This window comes from Phaeoacremonium minimum (assembly GCF_000392275.1).
Source record: "Phaeoacremonium minimum UCRPA7 unplaced genomic scaffold PA7_03_scaffold_139, whole genome shotgun sequence".
NCBI lineage: Eukaryota > Fungi > Ascomycota > Sordariomycetes > Togniniales > Togniniaceae > Phaeoacremonium > Phaeoacremonium minimum.
In genome coordinates, this window is record NW_006921046.1 from 86547 (window position 1) to 103116 (window position 16570).

General features: G+C 53.0%; 5 protein-coding genes across 5 annotated transcripts; 2 read left to right on the forward strand and 3 right to left on the reverse strand.

The window, feature by feature from the left end:
- Window positions 1–59: 59 nt before the first annotated feature.
- On the reverse strand, window positions 60–2443 carry UCRPA7_1888 (putative snare docking complex subunit protein; the record flags this gene model as incomplete). Its single annotated transcript, XM_007914467.1, has 5 exons — window positions 60–717; window positions 783–1238; window positions 1293–1686; window positions 1740–2125; window positions 2184–2443. The coding sequence occupies 5 exons, from the start codon at window positions 2441–2443 to the stop codon at window positions 60–62; spliced, it is 2154 nt and encodes a 717-aa protein (XP_007912658.1).
- Window positions 2444–7487: 5044 nt separating this feature from the next.
- Window positions 7488–9977, forward strand: UCRPA7_1889 (putative c-x8-c-x5-c-x3-h type zinc finger protein; the record flags this gene model as incomplete). Its single annotated transcript, XM_007914468.1, has 1 exon — window positions 7488–9977. The coding sequence occupies one exon, from the start codon at window positions 7488–7490 to the stop codon at window positions 9975–9977; it is 2490 nt and encodes an 829-aa protein (XP_007912659.1).
- A 573-nt stretch (window positions 9978–10550) lies between these two features.
- UCRPA7_1890 (putative phosphopantothenoylcysteine decarboxylase protein) lies at window positions 10551–11688 on the reverse strand (the record flags this gene model as incomplete). Its single annotated transcript, XM_007914469.1, has 4 exons — window positions 10551–10795; window positions 10967–11042; window positions 11117–11439; window positions 11571–11688. 4 exons carry the CDS (start codon window positions 11686–11688, stop codon window positions 10551–10553), a joined length of 762 nt encoding a protein of 253 aa, XP_007912660.1.
- An 835-nt stretch (window positions 11689–12523) lies between these two features.
- UCRPA7_1891 (putative monothiol glutaredoxin-5 protein) lies at window positions 12524–13119 on the forward strand (the record flags this gene model as incomplete). The annotated part of the gene is made up of 3 exons (XM_007914470.1): window positions 12524–12550; window positions 12606–12882; window positions 12947–13119. 3 exons carry the CDS (start codon window positions 12524–12526, stop codon window positions 13117–13119), a joined length of 477 nt encoding a protein of 158 aa, XP_007912661.1.
- A 201-nt stretch (window positions 13120–13320) lies between these two features.
- On the reverse strand, window positions 13321–15279 carry UCRPA7_1892 (putative gamma-glutamyltranspeptidase protein; the record flags this gene model as incomplete). The annotated part of the gene is made up of 3 exons (XM_007914471.1): window positions 13321–14990; window positions 15047–15065; window positions 15115–15279. The coding sequence occupies 3 exons, from the start codon at window positions 15277–15279 to the stop codon at window positions 13321–13323; spliced, it is 1854 nt and encodes a 617-aa protein (XP_007912662.1).
- Window positions 15280–16570: the final 1291 nt, after the last annotated feature.

Sequence of the window (16570 nt, forward strand, 5' to 3'; positions counted from 1 at the left end):
CCGGGGTGCTTTTTCATCATCACCACCGCTAGCTAGCCACTGTCCCTTGCTCGCAAACTTCACGATGCGACCTCACGGCCCAGCCGCTCGAGCTCCTCGTGAATGAACTCCGAGGCATTGAGCAGCTCGGTGCTTCCGTACACCACGCGCCTCTTGGTGCGGTCGCCGCCGCCGCTCGTGCGGGTCACCCACTCCTGCAAGTTGCCGTACTCGTCCATGCTGCCACCGCCGACGGTAAAGACCACCGCCTCGGAGAAGCCCTGCCGCCTCTGGCCGAACGACGCCCCGCTGCCCGGCGCCTGCGAACCTGGAAGCGCCCCTGGCGTCGAGCCCGCCGAGAGGCCACCGCCCGCGCGCAACGCCGACGGCGGCGGCATGGTGCCACGGGCGTTTGCGCTGCGGGGATCGAAGTAGAGGTAGTTCTCGGTTTTGGCGATGGCGGTGGAGGAGGCGGTGGCGGGGTCCATGATGGACTCGACGACCTTGGTGACGGTCAGGTCACGGTTCGCGGGCAGGAAATTCTTGATGCCGCCGATGAACGAGTCGATGTTAGCCGACAGGGCACCGGTGGGGACGCCGGACTCCTTGAGGCGGTCGGTGAGCCGCGACGAGATGTTGGAGAAGCGGTGAAACAGGTCTGACGAGCCCGATTGCGCCTGCTGGCCGGACGAGGCGTTGATGGTCGTGAGTTGCGTCATCTTCGTGGTGGCGCGGACCCTGTGGGGTGTGGGTTAGGTCCATAATTCAGGAGTATGTTGGGAGGGTCGGTTGTGAAAACTTACTGTCTGATGTAGGGCAGGCATGTCACGTCCACGCCAGCGGCCGTAAGTGCCTCTTCAAGCTGCTGCCAGTCTTGCCTGCTCACTTCTTGCTCTGTGCTGAGATACCAGATGATGAAGAGCCGTAGCTTGTCCATTGGCTGGTTGCCCTTGTCAGCATCCTTAATCAGTTCCAGCATCTGCGCTCTTGTCTGCTTTGTGACATTTTCTTCGATCTGAAAGTAGTTGTCCAACTGTCTGTTCTTGATCCCAGTGAAGAGAGCGCTTAAGATGTTCATATGTATATCTAAGACCGCCTTGCGCTCTTGAAGTTCGGGTAGTAAAGTGATAGCTGCTTTCAAGTGTTGCGCGCTGGCGCTAGTATCCGTTTGTAAAGACTCGAGGTCTGTCACGCCTGTCTTCTTGGTAATCGCAGCCGCATCCTCTTTGTACCGAGTCAACTCGGCATCGATATCCTCACTAAGGTCCTTTAGCCGATGTTTATTAATATCGAAATGGAAGAGTAGTACTCACGCTACAGTAGGGATTGGCAGCGGCGCGTTTTTCTGCCAGAAGAAGTCGTTGGCATTCAGATCAAAAGCCTTCTTGGTGACACCCCTCGCTGGATTGTTCTCGTCTATCGGTGTTTCAATGGTGATTCGGTTGAGCTTCATGTTCAGCACATCATGCACCAGGGCTTGGTAGGTCCATTGATGTGTGAGCATGGGAAGTAGATCCACGTTACGGTCGAGAATGATAAGGACAGGGCGGGAGGTAGGAGTTCCAGCCGACGAAGCAGGCCGGTTTGAGGAAGAGGAAAAGAGGTTGTCCTTGGAATTCAGAATATGGTCCCTGAGCTTGCGATCAAGCTTCGCGGCAATCATTTCTGCGGCTGCGTCTTTTGGACAGCGAATGATAGGAATGACACCTTTAGATGGTCAGTTTTGGATGTATAAAACAGAAGCATAGAATGTGGCATACCCATGGTCACCACGACGCTAAACAGACCGCTGACGATTCTATCCACGATATGATCTAGCTCTTCGTCTTTTGTCTTCGCACTATTCAGTGCTAAATATGTGTGCTCTTTTTCCATGCCCAGGGAGAATAGATCTGGCTCCGCGACGATGAAGTTGAGGTACTGGTCAAATAGCTGGGCTATGTGCTCCGAAGTCCCTGCAGTGGCTGTTTGCGAGGCGAAATCTTCAAGTAGGGGGCGCGGTATCGAGGAGAGGAAGTTGATATAAGCTGGAGAGTACAACCCTTTTTGGAGGTCGCTGGTGATGCCTTGAAGGTTCTGGGGTGTGGGCTCGAGCAAGTAGATGACAGGAACATCTGGTATTGGGTGCCGCGAGGATGTGATGTTCCTATACAAGGATGACATTAGAACTTGACTCTCTTTCTAGAGTGTTTTATGGCACCTACATGTGCACAGTCACTCCCATTGCCCGCAGGTCGCTCACTCGGAGTACGGAGGAGATGACATCCCGTCCCAGGTCGTCGAACACCAACACCTTCCATATCGGGTCGCCTTCAGCATCCAGTATCGGCGTGGCGGTCGCTAGGAAGCCATTTGTCTGAGAATCGTCGCCTCCCTCTGTCGACTCGGGTGCTTCGTTGAGATTGAGGATCTTTCTAAGCGATGCTATTTGCCTGTCTCGCAGCGAGTTGCCGCGGGGCGCCATGGTGACCAGTTGTGTCGATGATTGCTATGAGGCTGGCCGGCATGAGCTCGCAGTCTAGGACAGATCTCAGATGCCAGCAGCTAGCATAGAATTCAAACGCCCTTCCTTCTGCTATGTCGGGCTGCCGTTCGTCGGCAAGTCTCGAGGCCAACAGGTCCTTGATGAAATGCGACAAGAATCGTGCTGGGAACTGCCTGTATCCAGTATCGACGAACAGGCCAGGACAGGTTGAGGATCACTTCTCAGTAAACTCTTGGACGGGTGCACTGGAGGGAATGGGTCGCAGAATTGAGATGGGTAATGCCGTGGTTACCTGGAGTTATGGATACCTATGTGGTGCACCTTGTTGACAGCTTTCACTTGCATAGGAGCTTCACTTTTGGTGGGACAGCTGACTGCGAAGCTTCACCTGCAGATGAAGTCAAGGTACGGATTGGCATCGGGGCCTCGGTGGCATTGTAACGCCCTATCCGGGCGAAGCACTTGGCTGTTCTAAGCTTAAGCCGAGCACACAAGTCAGTGAAAGGAAACGCTATGACCATGTTCATTCCAGCCCAGCCGCCACTATTATTGCCACTAAATTTGGCTTTGGACGGATGGACTGGTGTCCTGTCCCAGGTGACCTCAGTGACTTAGGCGCTGGCCAGCTGCCCTGTAGTTTTGGTTTGAGAGCTGTGGCTGGACCGCCGTCTTTGATTGCTGGGGCGGCTGATTGGGAAACAATGACCAACTTTTCTTCCTTGCAACAACGACATCCCGTCGGACCCTCGCTCCTCCCTCCTGCATCCTCTCCTCTCCATCTCCATCATCATCAACTCGATAGACAACAAACGCAAAGGCCATCTCGCACGCTCTCTAATTGTCCCCAGACGGCGCAGGATCTTCTTCTCTAGACCAACTAGACTCATCACATTGTCGTTTTTGATCGGAGTAATTGGTTCGATAGGGCTGCTGCTGGTTCTGTCTCTGGCTGCTTGCGACCGTCGCTCTTCAGGCGCGGCCTCTGGTTTCTGGCCTCTTCAAATAGACAAACTGCACTCTACCGTTTCCTTCTGAGTCCCTCAACTACCAGAACAACGTTTTCCTGTAATCGCCATGTCTTTCTCTCGTCCGTGACGAAGCAGAGAGATGATGAGGCAGCCGTCGCGGCGTAGGAAGGATAAGCTTTCGTGGGCAGGTTCTCTGATCTAAGGGTATGCATCACCATCACCACCCACCTCACTCCCTTCCACTTCCCCTTCCTCCCTTCAAACGCACTGAGCACAGCACAGCGCAGCGCAGCGCAGCATGTCACATGCACAGCAACACTGTATCCTATCACTCTTGAAATTGTTGCATGCTCGCTTCTCGACCGCTTTCCATGCCGCAGCCCATAATTTGCGCGTTGGAGAGTGCGAGAGACAGCAGGAGCAGGTGGACGGTGAGAAATGGTGTCCTGTCCAAGCAGACTCCGGGAGAGTAACGCTTAAGAAATTCCCATTTACGGGAGATAGCGGTGCAGCTCGACTGGAGGACCGCAGCCAGAATACTGCCACTAAATGGCCTCAAAATTGTCTGAATATGGACAGCCTGCTTGCAACAGTCGATTAAGCCTCAATGTTGCAGCTCTCGTCCATGGATGGATGGATGGATGGCTAGGGTTTGACTTTTGTTTCGATGCCAGCGTGGCTTGCAATTGAGAGAATGAGAGAGTCGCACCACCCACTTCATCAGCCTGCATGGATCTAGGAGGGTTGCAACAGTCAATCAATCAATCAGGCAGTCATTCAGTCAGTGATAGAGACAGATGGCGAAACAAGCAATCCTCGAACATTCTGAAAAGTCAAGAGACAGGGACATTCGTTGCTCTTGGTCGCAGCAGCTTCACGGCAAATCGATATACACTGTCATGGGCCAAGGGTCGTGTTTGTTGGCTGGGGCGCACACTTCAGCTGCAGGCATCATCACTCTGCTGAATGCGGGAGCGAACATCGAAGCGCGCGACCACACTGACCCGCCACTCTAATGGCTCCCGCACCCTCTAGATCCTCTGCTCAGGACCCAGGCCCCGAAACCCTCCATCAAAGAGCTGCTCTTCAAAAAAAACAGCTCGTCTAAAGATCGTCTTGCAACTGTTCCTGGCTCTTACTGTTGCTGCTGCTGCTGTGGATCTGTCTTGTTGGCTGGCCATGCAGCTTGTCGCACGCAGCGTGGCCGCTGATAGCCCATCCATCCATCGTTCCCCTACCAAAGTTCTTCACGTTGCGCTCTGGCTCACAAAATCACTGTTTTCTCATGTTCCTGGTCGCTGATACTCCTTTCGTCCTAGGTCGCCTGCATCCTACCCCTCCTTGCCTAGCGTCGACTTCCTAGTCGGGCTTAGCGTGCATCATTAGGTCGCCGGGCCGAATTTATCCCACTCTGGGATCCGGTTATAAACCCCCCACAAAACTGTTATTCACACGCCCCTCCATTTTCCACACAACAACCCTCAGTAACGTGACTCTCACGTGATACCCTTCATCATATCCCCCCTTTGTACCCACGAGGCAAACAAGTGACAAAGACTTGACTTGAGAGACATTGTCGAGCTTTCACATATCTGACTGACTTGAAAGCAAAGTGTTCTTGGGGTCTTTTTGTCGAGGGCTTCGCGCTGCTCTGGGCGCCGTAGCTCTCGAGTACGTGTCGCTGTTTCCCCTTTATCCTCCTGGTTGCGTTGAGCCTTCGCCGACAAGTGATTCTGTCTAAATTGGCGACGACTATGGCGCAGGCACCTGGAAACGGCTTGTTTGATTGGAGCTCGTATCCAGGCGACTTCCCTGGAAATGGCGGCCACGATCAGTTCGACGACTTGATCCTGGATCCGAACCTCGACCCCAATCTGCATCAGTTCAGTCTTCCAGATGCGAACCCGCAATCAGGTCACGGTTACCCGGGATATGATGGACAGGGAGGGAGTCGTCCTACCTCAACCCAGCCATATACCAATGCCGCTTTCGCCTATCCTCAAAGCACTAATCCCTCGCTCGGCCAGGGGCAACCTCTCAGCCCAAATGCACAGTACATTGCCCCCGCTGGAGGACGACCTACACAGCCCCAAAGCACCCATGACTTTGTCGGTCACCAATATTCATCGAGTATTGATCATGGCTCTGCGTTTGCCGCTAGCAACGGATTTCCCACGGGAGGTGCCCAGCCTTACCAAGACAATCCGTATGAATCCCAATATATCCAGCACCAAGGCTTCACGAACGGGAACGCCCTTGCTCCTCAACAGCACGACGAATATGCCCCAGCTCCCAGCCATTTCGTAAATGACACCATGCCGAATAATCTCCATCCTGGCCACATCGAACCTGTCTGGAACCGGCCGGAGTCCACTAATCAGTACTCGAGTGGCACGATGCAGAATTCACACCGTGATGACTCGCCATTTGGGCAAGCAACTCCGTATCCTGGTCATAGAGGACCTGGACCAATGTCCTTGACCCCGAACCCTGAGCCTCATTCCACTCCGACCCCAAGTGGACATGCACACTTTCCCATTCCGCCCCAGCGAGAGACTGCCGATGTTCGAACAACACAGCCCCAATGGCAAAGTCCTCAAAAGCCCTTTGCTTCGCAACAGCCGACTACGTACATCCAGCAATCGCCTCCGGGTGGTATTAATCAAGGAGCCAACCACCCTCAATCCGGTCGAGGTACGCCCCTGCAACAGCAGAACACTGCGCCATTCTCAGGCCACTACAGCCCTGCACCGGCCAACACCTTACTTCAATTGCCTCCACAGAGTGCCTCTCCGAGTCCCGCCTATGTTCAGCAACAGCAGCAGCAGCAGAAACAGGTCAATGTACCAGCAGTTGCAAGAACTTCCAAGCCTCACCCAGCTAGCCGGGTAGGCACCCAGCAGGTGGTGCAGCCTGCGAGTACCCCTGCGTTAGCCTCCCAAGATGGTGGCTTCATTCGCAGTGTTCCAACCCCCTTGCCGGTTCCGCCTCGCCAGATACCCAATCTTCCGTTGCCTCGGGTTCTTCCAGACTTCACATCCGCGGCAGTTCAGTCAGAGAATGCCAAGACGACAGGCTCATTGTTTGTTGCCTTTGAGAAGCGGACCATCAGCGCCGCAAATGTGCCGAAGCACATTCGTCCCTTCAACCCTGTTGCGGTTGACCCCGACAAGAAGCTAGGGATGTGCTTTCCTCAAAAGCGATTATTGCCCTGTGAACTCATCTATCAGTATCAGCAGGCGCCCACGGAAGAACGCCGAGCTTTAGAGAAGCAACTCAAGGATCTACTCGGTAAAAAATCCTCAACTCCAGACTTCGAAAAGACATACATCTAACGGCATCTAGGTGACCCACTCCCTGCGCAGTACAGGTCTATAATCAAAGGTTCAATCAAAGGTTCAGAGAAGCCTACCACTGCAAATGAGGACCAGGACAACCAGGACAGCGAAGAAATTGTAAGCGTAATTCATTTCCTTAATAATGTCATCGACTTTTTTGATCTCGAGATCCTGGCGTGTTGCCTGGCTCTATTGTAGGCGAGGAGGCGTGTAGCCCCTGAAGTACATTCAATTTCTTGTATTGCGACGCAGCTCTAAGTATATGGTATACTAATTCAGCGTGCTGTGCAGGTCCAAAGTGACACTCGGCCTGAAGACCCCAATGAAGCCGCTGCCTGGGATGCGCTTCAGATTGTTGATTTAGATCGAGTCACCTCTGCTGAAGCTATAAACACCAGGGTGGGTGTCGCAATCGCTCACCTAGGAGATTTGGTCAGGAGGCTCATGGTCCCGGTGAAATCTGCCAGTGATGAGCTGGATAAGGCTAGAAAAGCAAAGAAAGACTCCTCCGAAATCAATCGCTTGAAGAGTGAGGTGATCTCAAAAACGCCTCCCTTATACCGCGCTATAGATGCTGCTGAGGATAAGGGCGATTCCCAAGTGCTGGCAAATCTAGGCGGAAATCAGAGGCTCGTGGTGGATCTCACAAGCGCGTTACGCGTGGGCAATAATATTGGTGATCACAACGGAGATTTTGCCAGAGCCGTCCTCCGTCTGATGTCACATAGCAAGACGATTACGAATGAGCTTCTTGGCAAGACAAACTGGCCAAAAGTCAAGGAGAAATTTCTTGAAAAGGGCGACGAAGAAGTAAGGGAGTTGATCCAAGCAATCGCGGACAACGCGGCTGCTAGAAGCGCACTGAATAAAGAGAAGCAACCTGCAGCAGAAGGCATCAAAGCCTCCTCTGCATCATCACAAACCAAGCAGCCCTCTACAACAGTCGCCAAGAAGATGGGCCCCGCCGATCTCGTAAAGAAGAAGCCATCATCGGCTACTCGAGTCTCTTCCGAGCCTGCTTCTGCGAAGCGACCTCGCGATGAAGAACCAGATTCAAGAAACGTCAAGAAACTCGCTGCCGAGCCACCCACGACTTCATCTGCACAAGGCACCATCAAGCCCCCCACCTCCAAATCTGCAAGTACCGCAAATCCCGCTCCTTCCTCGCAAGGCAAGATATGGTCTGGATCCGCGCTCCTTCCTGGCAAATCGAAGCCGGTTGCTAAGCCAGCTCCTAAACCTGTTCTCACGAAAGGAGATGCCACTAAACCGGACATGGCAAAACTACCGTCCTTCAAGAAATCCGACCCAGCCAAGATCAAGAAGCCCGATCTTTCTAGGAGCGATGCATCTCAGTCAAGCTCGTCCAAATTGGGTGCCTTGCTAGAGGAGATTTCCAAGCCTAAAGCTGCTAAGGCTGCGCAATCGGTGGCAACACCTGACTCTGGCAATGAAACACCAGAGACCCCAGAGGAGAAACAGCGTCGTCTTCGTAGGGAGCAGCGTCGCAAATTGCGGGTCAGTTGGAAGGAAGGCGACGAGTTGACACAGGTCCGCATCTTTCACAAGGATATTGGCGAAGATGAAGGCCGAGCTGGAAATATGATCCGAGACGCCCGCGATGACCGGTCAGAAGGCATGGTCCTCAAGCAAGGCATGAAGCTTGATGAGGATGAGGAAGAGGAGATTCCCTATCGTCCGTGGTTCGAGCCTCTTGGAGTCAGCTTCGCCACTATTCCAGAGGACAAGCGAGAAGATTCATTCCTTAATCGCGGTGGTAATAAAGCCATTCGCACTCCGCAACAGGATTATATTGCCGAACGAGAGAACCGCGAGCTTATGGTCATCTATACTGACCCAGCCGATATTCCTCCAACCCCGAAGTCGCCGCCTCCGCCTTCTCAGCAGGACCGCGACAATGCCACTTCTGCAGGGGTCTCCGTTGTCAACAGCGTTGCCGATCATCAAGAAATTCAGCGCAGATGGAACGAGACCGCTCATATGGGTCTTTCCTGGGCCTTGTACAATGCTGTGCGAAGAGTGGAAGAACAAAAGGCATCTCATGGGCAGCAATCGTCCGGTTCCGACATTGATGCCACGGCTCTTCTCAACAATCTGGGCTCAATGGCTCAGCAGAACTCCCAAGGCTCTGCGCAGCAACTAAGCCGATCTGCAGTGCCGGACCCTCACGCGACCGCGGCATCAAGAGATGCGCAGGTCTATGCACTGCTTACTTCTGACAAGCTCAAGCAGTGGGTAGACCCGGATCCGTACAACCCCACTTATCCCAAGACCCATAGACGAAATGACTATGCGACTCCAGAGGTGCAGAAAGCCGCAGATGCGGTCGAGGCGGTTGTTGAACAATTGCGCGGCAAATCATTCCCGCCTACAGAGCCTCCAGCCTGGCTCACCGGCGACCAAACTAGGATCGATGAATGGTATTACGGCTTTAACAAGGACAGGCAGCGTGCTCATGAGGAGCAATCTCGGACGCAAAATGCCCCTGCCCAACTCTCTCAACCTCAAGGCACGGCACCTGCTAGCATGGCAAATAATCAAGGCGATATGGCTGCGATTCTCGCATATTATGCACAATTCAACCAGCCACAGAACCAAGCTACGAATCAGCAACAGGATGCCTGGGCCCAGTACTACCAATCCATGTATCAACAAGCCCAACCTGTTCAACAACCTCCTGCCGGACAAATCTCAGCCGACCAGACGCAGTTACAGGCGTTATTGTCGGCTCTGGGTTCTGGGCAACAAGGAGCACCAGCACCTGCTGCTGCTAACGCTGATCCTCAGCTACAAGCTCTCTTGGCTGGACTTGCAACTTCACCTCAAGTTTCACAACCATACCAGAACGCACAGGCTGCAAGTGTGCCCAACCCCAACGATCCTAATTATGCAGCTTACATGACGGCAATGGCACAATGGGCGGCTGGACAACCACAATCGAACAACAACGCCCAGGCTGCCAGTGCTCCAGGCTACGATCAACAGCGCCAGCAAAAACCCCAGACAGCAGGCTCTCGATCTACCTCCGGTTCCCATGCAGGAGCCAAGTCATCAACCTCTAACAACAACACCATCCCACCTCATCTCCGTGGCATTAATCGTGATAAGATCGGTACGAAGCCCTGTGTTTTCTGGGCAAACGGAACCTGTAACAAGGGCGATAAGTGCACTTTCCGTCACGACTAGATTTCTATCCTCCGAACCATATCATATCGGAAGATAGCATTGTACCGACTATCATGTAACTTTGTGTGTCGAAGTCAATCTTGCAGTGTGTTTTACGCTGCTTCTCTGGACTTACTCTTGAGAGCTTTCACTACCATTCTCGCACCACTTACGATTCCTCTTGTCATTTTCATCTTCGGGCGTCGGTTGTGAAGGTAATTGCATGAGACCTAGTCTCGAGTTCGGACATTGTGAAAGGAAGGAAGCATCATCTTTCAAAACTGGAAATGAATTTTGACATTCAGAAATTGCATTGCAACCAGGAGGGGCGGCGTTTGCAGTGTTTGGAAGGGATGATCAGTTGATCATGATTCGGTGCCGACTGTGACAAAACTTGCTGGATTACACCAAGTGGTCCACATGTTCATTTTGTAATATTATATGCAGAGAATAGAGATTCTCGAATAAAACAGACAAGTATCTAACCTCTTGGCTGTACCATCTCGTTTGACACCTAAGTAATTCCAAAATGGGTGTTCTGAAAGCTCGTACTCATGCCCACGCCTTTTTAATTCAACTAATCGAAAAATGAATTCACGCGGCTTGTCCGCCTGAACCCAAGCCCATTCTCTCCTTGATCACTTCCACGATCTCCTTCCACTCCTTCATTCCGCCGCCTCCTATGTCCCCACAGGCCAGTATCTTCGCTTGCGGTCTCAATACTTCGAACCAGCCTTGCTCGGTGTCGGCCGCCCCTTCTTTGATGCCCCAGTCTTCCTCCAGCACACGTATCTGCTTTGCTGTGATGGGGTGCTGCCACATGGCGGTGTTCATTGCAGCTAGATGCTCAATATCAGCATCTATGATATCACAAGGCGAAAAGGGGTCCTGGGAAGGCTACGCCTCTGGAAAAGAGCTTTGAAGTTTTGATGGTCGCTGGGCTCCCAAACCAGAATACCGCGATAGGAATGCCTTCTCTGCGATGTATGAGGGGATATGAGACCACTTACGAGCTACCAAAATACGCTTTCTGACGCCGTCGACTTTGCCATCCGTGTCCCATGCACGGATGACGCTTGTTAGTAACTGAGAAATCTAGAGTTAGCCGGGAACACAATGTTCGAGGGCCAATACGGAAGATGCACAAGAGAGCGGCTTACATTGTCGCTCAGCCCGTTGACGACCTTGGCGAGCGTGTTGGCGGACATCGGAGCGACGACCAGGACGTCGGCCCAGCGGCGCAGCTCGATGTGCAGGATGCCCGCGCCGCGCCGCCAGGGCTCCTGCCACTCGGCGGCGTCGTCGTACACGGCGTCGACGCCGGGCAGGTCCAGCAGCGACGAGACGGTCGGCTGCTCGGCGGCCTGGCCGGCCAGGAAGTGCTGCGCCGACTGCGTCAGGATGACCCGGATCGAGAGCCCGGGGGAGTAGGGGCTAAGGGCCTTGATGATCTCGGGGATCTTGATCGTTGCCACGGAGCCGGCTGTGATTTGTAAGTTACTATTTTGCGTTCTGGGAACAAGAGAGAGTAGGGTGATGTCTCTGGCTAGAGTTTTACAGAGGGACTTCAGATATGTGCTGTAGAAGGGAGTGGTAACTACGAGAGTTGCTTACAGGCTGCCAAAAGAAGATGCTTCTTGCCATCTGTCCGGGAGGCTGTGAGAGAGGCTAGAGAGTTCCGCACCGTGGTGTTGTGATGCGAATCATGTTCGCCGCTTATTGCTTGTAGCATTGTGGGGGTTGTTGTGTGGTGGTGAAGTGTGGTTGTGGTTGTCAGAGCCCAAGCTCCTCCTTGTGAGCACTGGACCGCTGCGTCTTCAACCTTACTTTCACAAATGGAAATATTCCTATATCAGTCGATTGGAGAGAGCCAAGACAAGTCCTTTATCAACAGTTTGTAAAATTATCGGGTGGTATGCGATCTTTCCGTTTGTCGGCGAAAAGGGATAAAGGAGGAGAAGTATCTGTACTATTCGAGCAGCTGACAAACCGAGGTGTGACGCTTTAAAAACGGCCGTTTTCTACGATTCCGGAAGCATATATCGTACCGTCACTCAACGAAGCAGCAAACTTCGACGATCACATTACTCCCGCTTCCTCCGACTGTGGTGTTCTGCAAGTCTTCCCAGCTCGACGGTTGGTCCAGCAGTCAACGAAGACAAGCTTTCGAGAGGAGGATCATTGCGTGACGTTGTCTGACCTGTGCATGAGATATGGCGGGGTACCGTGCTGTGGCAGCGCCCTAGAATGCACCTGCGAGATTGCCGATGACCGGTATGCTCCGGGGGAAGGAGGCGCTGGACATCGGAGGATGAGAGCCAGTAAGGAGTCCGCTAATTCACTTACTCGGGCGGGCTAAGGTTGCCCCCCAGCCCTGGACGATCACCTGTAGGTCTGTGGCGCGAGCTCTTATCGATCACAAATCCGTGCCACACGGCCGCGTCCTTACATCATCTGCTTTTTTTTAAATTGACCTCGGGCGACATCGTCAACTTGAATTTGTCAAGAGTCTCAAGCGGCATTCTCAGCTCAACGTTGTTTGAACCGACCCAGAACACGTGGCCAAGATGATCTCACGGTCGCTTTTCTCCTCTGTACGTGATACTACCCAGTGCGATCACGACCTTTTGCAATGCTAACAATCCTCAGCAACTGCTCCGGCAGGCCGCCGCTCGCCCGGCCGCATCCGCCTTCAAATACTCCCCGATGCTGTCGCTTGCGCAACGACGACTCCTCTCCGATCAGACCCGCCAGGCAATTGACAAGGCCGTATCATCGGCGCCGGTAGTGCTGTTCATGAAGGGCACCCCCGAGACACCACAGTGCGGTTTCTCGCGCGCCAGCATCCAGATCCTCGGTCTGCAAGGGGTTGACCCGGCCAAGTTTGCCGCGTTCAATGTACTCGAAGACGCAGAGCTGCGATCAGGTAAGGATCGAGATCACTTATGCGCTACTGTATGATAGCAAGAGGCTCACACGTTGGTATCTAGGTATTAAGGAGTACTCCGATTGGCCCACGATCCCCCAGCTGTACGTCGACAAGGAGTTCATTGGCGGTTGCGATATTCTAGTATCAATGCACCAGAACGGAGAGCTGGCAAAGCTGTTTGAGGACAAGAAGGTACTGGCGCCGCCAGAGGCTCAAGAGGAGAAGACGGAGTAGACTAAGCGGCTGAAGTGTCATCCTGTGAACTTGATGAATGTACGACTGAAGGCTTCTCTGTATAATACCTCATCCCCTTTACAACTCACGGTGCGGCAAGAACATGCTGAGCTGGAGTACAATTATAGACTGGATATTGAAGATCCTGCATCACTAGCGCTGTACACTATACACATCTATGTTTCTCGTTCAAACGACAACTCAGGCTGGGTATGCGGCTCCGTCTCCTCTCATGTCGCTACCAGCAGACCAGACTCCAATCTGGTCTATAGTGTCCAGCGTCCACCGGATGATCTGGCCTCGACCAAACAAAGATCGGCCCATGCCCGTGACGACCTCGACATTGTGACCAAGCTCCCGTAGCCCCTGCACAGTCTCTGCAGGCATGCCCTCTTCTACATATACAGTTCGATCAAAGACGTTGCCTGCATCGGGCATTCCGGCTCCTATGCACACACGGGGCGCGTCAAGGGCTTGTTGTGGGTTAAGACCACCCACGATCTGGCCCAGGAGCGTTTGGACGTGTCCCTGTGGCTGCATGAAGCCACCCATCACACCAAAGACGCTGTGCAGAGATCCATCGCTCAAATTCGTCACCAGGCCAGGGATGATGGTATGGTAGGGCCGTTTCCGCGGCTGGATGACGTTGGGGTGGTCCTTGTCGAGGCTGAAGTTTGCGGCTCGGTTTTGAAGCGTGAAGCCGCATCCCTTGGGGATGATGCAAGTGCCAAAGCCACCGTAGTTGGAATTGATGAACGAGATGGCATTGCCCTGAGAGTCGGACACGGAAAAATACACCGTGTCACTGCTCTGCAACGCAGGCGATTTGTATGGGTCGCCATGGCTCAGGATGTCGGATGCCTTGCTGGGGTCAAAGAGCTGAGACCGCTCTGCAAGGTATGCCCGGGAAATAAGCTTCGCGGAAGGCACTTTTTCGACATTCGGATCCGTCACGTACCAGCTGGCATCGGCAAAGGCAATGCGCAGAGCTTCGACGATGGCATGGATATATAGCGTGCTGTTGTGCTCCTCAGGGGTGAATGTAGGGATTTTGCCTTGCGCCTCGAGCTCCTGGATGATTCCGAGGGCCATCAGGGCAACGATGCCTTGTCCGTTTGGAGGATGCTCCCAGAGTTCAACACCAACGTCCTTAGACTCACCATTCTTGAGGTCTCCGTTGCTGTCTCGCTTTAGGGATTTCTTGAGTCCTTGACCACGAAACTTGAGGGAAATTGGCTCGACCGGTTCACTGCCCACTTCGAGATGGTGCGCGAGATCTTCGACCTCAAGATGACCGCCTAGGTCCTTCACAACCTTGACAAGCTCTTCAGCTATTCTACCGGTGTAGAACCCCTTCTTACCCTCGGTAGCTAGAGTCCGGAAAGTCTTCGCCAGCGTAGGGTTCTTCATGATATCTCCTGGTCTAGGTGCGCGAACTCCATCCGGCGCAGAGGGGTCCTTCTTCAACATCTCGGCGAAATTTGGCGACGCAGCACGGAGCAACTTCTCGGAACGATTCCAGAACCAAGAAGTCAACTCAGATACTGGGAAGCCCTTTTCGCCGAGTTCAATTGCCGGTGCCAGGATCTGTTCCATGCTCAACTTGCCGCTGCCGAACCGCTCGACGGTGTCAACCCATCCCGCAGGCGCGCCAGGCACAGTGACAGCGTGGACGCTGTCCATGGGGATCTTGCCTTGCTGTCCGTCCTTGAGACCAAGGGAGGAACGGATCGTCTCCAGGGTGCACTTGCCTCCTGCTCGTCCAGAGCCGTTCAAGGCAGACACCTTGCCCGTTGAGGCATCGTAGTAGAGACAAAACATGTCACCACCAATGCCTGTTGAGCATGGCTCGGTCAAATTCATACCAGCCGCTGTACCAGTGTTAGACCCTCTTAATAATGGATTCTACGATTTCATTCTCTCTTACCAACAGCAACTGCGGCATCCTATTCCTCATGTTAGACCAACTTATATTTAATGAAGAATTCGACTTACAGCAGCATTGCCACCCGCGGCCAGAATGTCTATGCCGCATTTCGCCGCCAGAGGTTGTGTGCAAGCAACAATTCCCTTGGTACTGTGCACAACACTCCTCCTGCTGGGGAACTTGACCGGGACTTGCGACGGCGGGGGAAAGACTGAGGGTGTTGTGAGGGGCATCCTTGACAAGGAGGATGAAGATGATGTCGATAAGGGGCAAAGTAAATATAACACCAACGAATCAACCAGATCAGTTCCAGCGAGCGTAGCTTAATCAATTGGGGAAATGTGAAAAGGCAATATAATGAATTGACGCCAGCCCGTTCGTCGGTCTATTTAGTCTCCCGTCACTCACAGTCGTCGAGCTATCGGCGAACTCCACAGGGCGCGCCATCGGCTTTTGAATAGCCGTCTGCACATGCCTGCGGACCTGATGAGCCAGTCGCAACGAAAAGATTACACGACCCCTCAGCATGTCGATAACACCAACCCCCCGAACTGTCTCCGTCTCTCTGTGTGTGTTGGTTTCTCCGCCGAGCAAGCACGCCTTATCGTTCACTCTCTCCCGAGGGGCGAGTCCCGGTACTCGGAAACGGCCTCCAGCTTCTACATGCGGGCAAGAGCGAGCCAAGCGGGGGTGAAGAGGTGGGTAAGGTTGATTTCTAGGTGGTGCTTCTTCATACTCCCGGCGCTTTGCCATCTGTTACCTAATTATTGCCGTGGCGTACGTTACTTGGACCTCATGATTTAGAGCCTCTGTTACCAGAGTGATTACCTTGCCCGTTGAAAGACTTTTCCATACCTTGAGTACTTTCGATCCCAATGCTCCTAGCATAGCGGCCCGCACTCCGGGCTTTCGTTATTGAGATGACTATCAGGTAGATTCGTTGGTGATATTTGAGATGTTTTAAGCGATTCATCTCGTTACGTCAATGGCATGAGCCACCTATCACTTTACCTACCACGTATCAATTTCACAATGGGTCTGTTGTTTTCAACTCTCCCCATATATTGGAGAAAGACCAAGCTTGAAGACAAGATATTGTAAGCTACTGGTGTTTAAAGCCATTCCGGAGGTATCAAATAATCATTGTTCCGAAGTTGAAATGGAGTACACTAACAGATGATGGCAGGGCTTGGCAATGGCGAGTTCAGGTGGTGTCAGTATTGGGTGCTCCTGCCGAAGCCCTGCAAAGAGCCTCATGATGTTGTAAAACAACTGAAGCTAGAAAGACTGTTCCAGCCGAGGTTTCTCTCGTCTCTACTATACAATGGCTCAACCTCCGGCAAAGGTACCACTATCGAGCAATTCACGTCGTCCATGGTGGGCGGATATTGGTGCTGAGCAGGCAAAGTGCAGCACCTGTCGAGATCTCAAGTGGGAAAGGAGTCTAAGATTTCCAATGATGGTCGTACAATACTTGGTAACTCAGAAAAATGTCAAACTTGCCTGCTAATTTGGACTGCCATC